The sequence below is a fragment of the Haemorhous mexicanus genome, chromosome 9, assembly GCF_027477595.1.
Source record: "Haemorhous mexicanus isolate bHaeMex1 chromosome 9, bHaeMex1.pri, whole genome shotgun sequence".
NCBI classification, from domain to species: Eukaryota; Metazoa; Chordata; class Aves; order Passeriformes; family Fringillidae; genus Haemorhous; species Haemorhous mexicanus.
The window spans coordinates 21,554,253-21,559,940 of record NC_082349.1 but is presented as its reverse complement, the minus strand read 5'-3'; the positions used below and the strand labels follow the sequence as shown (position 1 = coordinate 21,559,940).

Genomic DNA, 5,688 nt, shown 5'->3' with positions numbered 1-5,688 from the left:
AGTCCAAAACCTACCTTCAGACTACCTAAAAAGCTTTTCAAGTATTTTGCTATAGTACTGCTTTTACACGACTTTCATTAACAGAAGGGTGAGGGGGAAATTACAACCAAATAATATCCCCAAAAAGCAGATACAGGATTTTCTACAATCTTTACCTTGAATTAAGTTACTATATTATGTATTTGTCATTCTGAACTTTCAGCAACTATGAGAAGTCTTTGCAGTTAACAATATGCAATTCAGGTATTTTTAACTAAAATCACAGATTTGAAAAGATGAGGCTGTATAAACATTTTAGCTTCAGAAAATTTGTTAAATTTTGCTAAGGCTAAAGGTATGAACTAGACTCCTGGTTCTAAACCAGCACATTTTGGTTATTTGACTCATAAGGAAACTGAAGAAAACAAACTGAAAACCTTCCAGTAAATTCCTCCTCAAAATTTAATCTCCTAATGTTTCCTTACGAAGTCCTCAAAAGCATGATTGGATAATAGAAGTGATGCCTTTATGATTTTGTGAATAATGGGTTTTATTAAGTTAAAGCAAACAGCCAGAACAATACATATGCAACTTCTACTACACACAATATAAAGAAAGTAAATTATAACCTCTGTAAAACAAAAGAAAAGGTACTAAAAAAGCCAACACAGTGGTTATGGACTATTCCATCCCTGATAACAGGCTGGGTTCTGTGTTTAGAGAACAGTTGTTTGATTATTTAAACTGAAATAGCATGAAATACAGATTCAAGTATAAATAAAAAGTTAATGGAGTTACACAGATTCTATGAGAACAAATTCTAGGTTAGTGGGGGGGGGGGAAGTTTACTAGCAAAAGAGATCACGAATGGGCTCAGGTTTCTATTCATAGTGGTGAGGGACAACAGGAGAAATTACCCAGGATTTTTGTAACAATTCCTTTAATAATACACCACTTTCATAACAGAAGTGTTTTACACTTGCACAATGTTAATAACTTTATTATACATGGAAGCCTGTAATAGGCTGATTACACAATAAGACTGCAAACAACCACTGGTACCTTCCTGACAACAGAAAAGTACATAGGACTGAAACATCACCAAGAGTACATAAAAAACCATCATCATAAACATCACCAAAAATTACATTAAAAAACTAATCAAAAAATTCATTTGCAAAAAGTGGTTTAGAGCAGTGCCACTGCGTTTCAGCAGCTTTGAATGGCCACCAGTATTTCTAGCAGGTTTCCATGGCTCCACAGGCATTAATCAGGATTCACATATAATAAATAATGTACCACAAAATATACATAAAGTAAGGCAATAATTCCAAAGAAAAGTTCTGTTGATATTAACAAGCCACTCAAGTTCTACTTTTGTAGTTGATGCCATCACCAGAATCCTTTGATGGAATTGCAGCCTTAGGCCCTAAAAGCCTGCCATGATGAACTGCTGCAAGCCCCTCTCTCCGTAAAGAGCTCCAGTGACACCACCGGGACACTGCTGGGCACAGGGGTCCGTGGTAGCTGATCCTGATGCAGGATAGGGGCCTCGCTATGTACAGTTGGGAGTAGATTATTTCTTATCGTACATGGAAACCTCGACATCGTTCTAAAACAGGTGGGTGTTCATTGTTCATCACCTGATGTCATAAGACATCAGAAAGCACATCATAAGATATGCACCTTCTGGAATGTAAATCTTTTTAAATGCTAGCTAGCTATTATGTTGGGATGAGAGAGACAAGGGGAAAATGGGGGAAAAAAAGGGGATGGGGAAGGGGAGGTGGGTGGAGGGGGCAGGTAGACAACCAAGATCAAGTCCAGAGGAACCAGGAACACAATAAAATAGAGGGAATCCTTTACACTAAAAGAATGTGAAAAGGGGAAGGGCAGGAAATGGACTTTTTTGAACCGTGTGTAACAAATAACGTATCCCAGAACCCTATCTGGATTAGGACTGTAGTTTCAAGTTGGGGTTCTAATGACATGAACCAGCTGCACACATTCTGCTCTCACGGTTTGTGTCAACAGAATCTCTTTACGGAATTACAGTCTTACACAGAAGTTCTGGGGACATTACTGTTCAGATTAAAGCTACCGTGCTGGGCTCATTGTGCAGACCCGAGAATATTTGCTCCACCTGCCTGGAATGAGCGTCACCTGGAAGAACAGGAGTACTTTAAAAACAACAAGATTTAGGTAGCAAAATTCTTTCAGATCAGCTGACGTAAGAGACAGCAATTTGAAATGTCAAAGATCCCTTCCTCAAAAAGCTGAGATATATTTGTCATCATTTGTAAATTGGAAGTTCCAATACACTTGCAGTGCATAGAATTCCCATGCTTCATTACACTTTCCTGAGAGTAAAGCAATTAGAATAAACTTTAGTCCTAGGAACAAAGTTAATTTTTTGCATTTTAAAATCTTGGGCTATTCCCTGACAATCTACATAATGTAAATTTGATTGCTAAACATTGTCACTTGAACAAAAACGCTATTTTAAAACTATTGATTTTTGATTAAAAACCATAATAAACAGAGCTAAAAAAAATCACGCTAACAAAATAAACTAAATATGAAAAGTTGCATTGAAAGGGCATGTTACATTATTCTTAAAAGGACCGTGTAGAAACATTCCAATGGCAGTGTTGTCAAAGTAAAACAAATTACATTAAGAAGACCCCACAGCCTAGTCACAGTCAGAACCTTACCTGTAACTCTGGCTGGTTGGGGTTTTTACTCGTGTACTACATGGCTCACTTACATCAGACATCATATTTGTATACCCTGAGAAATCTGACACTGAAGTCCTTACTCTATGGTCCACTTCTCCATTAGAGTTAGTGATAAAAGTCATTGGCACCCTGCTGCCCGACTTGAACTGAGAACCAAACGCTTGTGCAAAGTTCTCGATCTGGTAGGTTGCTCTAGGCTCTATGTCCTTCTGAGGATCTATCTGGCTGGTTAACTCCTGAGACGGGATCTGAAAGCTCGTTGAGGATTCTAAGTTTTTCTGTTCCTTCTGACCAGTCAGTTTCTGAGATGTTGACTGGTAGTTCGATGAAGTCTCTAAGTTTTTCTGCGGATCGATGAGATCATCCAGCTCTTGAGAAGGAGTCAACTGTTGATGCGAAGCCTCCAAAGCAGACAAATAAAAGCCTGGCTGAGAGCCAAGCAACATCCCAAATGGAGGTTTTGGCAACGCAGTTGGCAATACTGAGGTAACGGATTGGCTGAAGCCACACTCAAGTGGAGATGTAGTGTATATCTGTTTGTCTGGAAACAGAGTGTGGTTATGGAGAGTTGAAGACAAGCTAACAAACTGGAAACTGGGTCCAAAAGCAAAACCAGTGCTGTTGGTTGTTCTTTCAAAGGCTTGTTGGAGGTATTTTGAGTATTCTTGCAACATGCTTGCCTTATCATTTGAAACTGTTTGAGAGTTAGGGCTCAAGTTTTCTTCCTGAACCATGTCTGAATGTTCTCCTGAGGTGTGCAAGTCCACACGCTGTTCAGTTATACTGAAAGGATCTTCTTTCTGGCCTTCCGATTTGTGAGAGTACTGGTCCAAAAGGCTCTGTAAGACTTCATCAGGAATACCAGACTTGTCGTGGCAAGACTTTATTTCATTATTTAAAGATGCTGAATCGATAAGAGATAAAGGAGCTTCGTTATCCATAACACCTGGAGACTGGATGACGGACTGCTGGGAAGTCATGTGTCCGACATTAAGTGAAAAGGCACTGTTACTGCTTGCAGTTTGTAAGTATCTTCTTTTCTTTGAAAACTGCATGGCATCATCATAATTGCTACTTATTTGACCCGGTTTACCACCTGTACTTTGGAGAAGGCCAATAGATTCTACACCGGTATTGGCTACTAGGCCTAGAGAGCCACTCTGTTTCCCAGACAGTGGTTTTTGCCCCAAAATATCTGGCAGTGGTGATACAAAATTAAGGTAATTTTTGTCTCCTTGTTTTCTGCTCGCTTTTTTCAAGACCAATTTTGGCACCTTTTTCTGAAGTTCTTCTACACCTGTGCCAACTAGACCACCACTGGAAGACACAATAGGAATATCAACTGCATAACTTGGCATGGCAACATTACTTGTAACTTGAGATTCAGCGATTTTGCTGCTACACTTGCTTCCTTTATTTTCAGTGGATGTATTTTTTGTTTTACTTTTTCTCCTTGAGGAACTTGTATTTCCCTGAGACAATGCAGCCAAGCTACCCATGCTATTTGATGATCCGGGCTCCATTCCAGCCCCTGCTTTACCTATGGCTTCACCACATGTTCTTCTGTGCTTTAACAGTCTATCAGTCCTTGAAAAATACTGCTGACAAGTGTCACATTTGTATGGCTTTTCTCCACTATGCGTCCTCTTGTGTCTTTCCATGTGGTACTTCTGGATGAACTTCATACTACACTGGTCACACCCAAAAGGCTTCTCCCTACTGTGGATCTTCTCATGTCTCTGCAGCAAGTACTTCTGGATGAAGCCCATGCTGCACTGGCTGCACTGGAAAGGCCTCTCCCCGGTGTGGATGAGCACGTGCCTGCGCAAGTGATAGGAGCTCCTGAAGGCAGCACTGCAGTGTTCGCAGACGTGAGGTTTCTGGCTGGGGGACGCGACGGCACCTTCCCCATCTCCCACCAGGGGGGGTTTGGATGAAGCGCTCGGCTTCCGCTTGGCTTTGATTCCCTGAGTTTCTGGCTTTGGCCTCTTTGCCTTCTTGACCTGGGCGTCGTGCTTTGGCTCACCCGCGCTCCCTGGAGCGCCCTCGCCTCTGCCAGTCAGCAGCAGGTCTCGGTGGGGATGCTGGTGCAGGTGGTGAAGAAGGCTGAGGTCCTGGATCACGCTCTGGCCGGTTCCTTCGCCGCTGCCCAGGCCGGGGGGTCTCTCCTCCGCCGCTCCCCCGAAAAGCCCCCCGTAGTGGTGATGGTGCTGCGACTGCTGCTCCTCCTCCTGCTCGCTGGGCTTCTCTTGCTTGATGCTCACCAGGGACTGCAGGAAGCCCCAGGGGCTCCTCTGCGAGGAGGGCGCGGAGGGGAAAGCGCCCGCCGGCTCCTTCTTGAAAGTCACGTCCTGCGGGGGCGGAGGCGCCGGGGGCTCGCCCGCCGCCGTGGAGGAAGCGGCGGCGGCGGCCGGAGGTAACACGCACTGCGGGGGGTGCTGGGCCGCCGCGGGGGGCGCGGCCGCCCGGGCGAAGCTGGTGACCGGGGGCAGGCGGTGGTTGAACATCACCATGCCGGGGGGGAACGTTGGCTCCATGGCCGCCGCCCTCTTGCCGCCGCCGAGGAAGCCGCTGCCGAGTTTCATCCCCCGGGAAGGCGGGCCGGAGAGGAGGCGCGGCCCAGAGGGGCTGCGGGACCCGCCGCCCGCCCGCCCGCCAGCCAGCCGGACCGCGCCGGCTCAGCGGGCGGCTCCCTCGGCGGCCCGGCAGCCGCCGCCCGGGCGCATCGCCGCCTCCCGCCCCGCGCCCGCGGCGGCCCCGGCCCGGCTGCACTTACGGCTCCCGCCGCCGCCGCCAGTTACAAATATCGCCGCGTCCGCTCCACAATGGAATTAGCAGCGCCCGCCCCGCCGCACATGCGCGCCGCGCGGCACGCTGGGAGCCTCGGCCGCACGGGCCGCGGGCGCGCAGGCGCGGCGCGGGGGGCGCGGGGTGGGCGCTGCCCGCCGCGGGGCCGGGCCGGGCCGGGCCG

The 5,688-nt window shown here is 46.7% G+C and overlaps 1 protein-coding gene across 1 annotated transcript; it reads right to left on the bottom strand.

Annotated features, from left to right (window-relative positions):
- Nucleotides 1-504: 504 nt before the first annotated feature.
- Nucleotides 505-5,398, bottom strand: ZNF281 (zinc finger protein 281). The gene has a single exon (XM_059854434.1). It carries the CDS (start codon nucleotides 5,300-5,302, stop codon nucleotides 2,690-2,692), a length of 2,613 nt encoding a protein of 870 aa, XP_059710417.1. The 5' UTR covers nucleotides 5,303-5,398; the 3' UTR covers nucleotides 505-2,689.
- Between the last annotated feature and the right edge of the window lie 290 nt (nucleotides 5,399-5,688).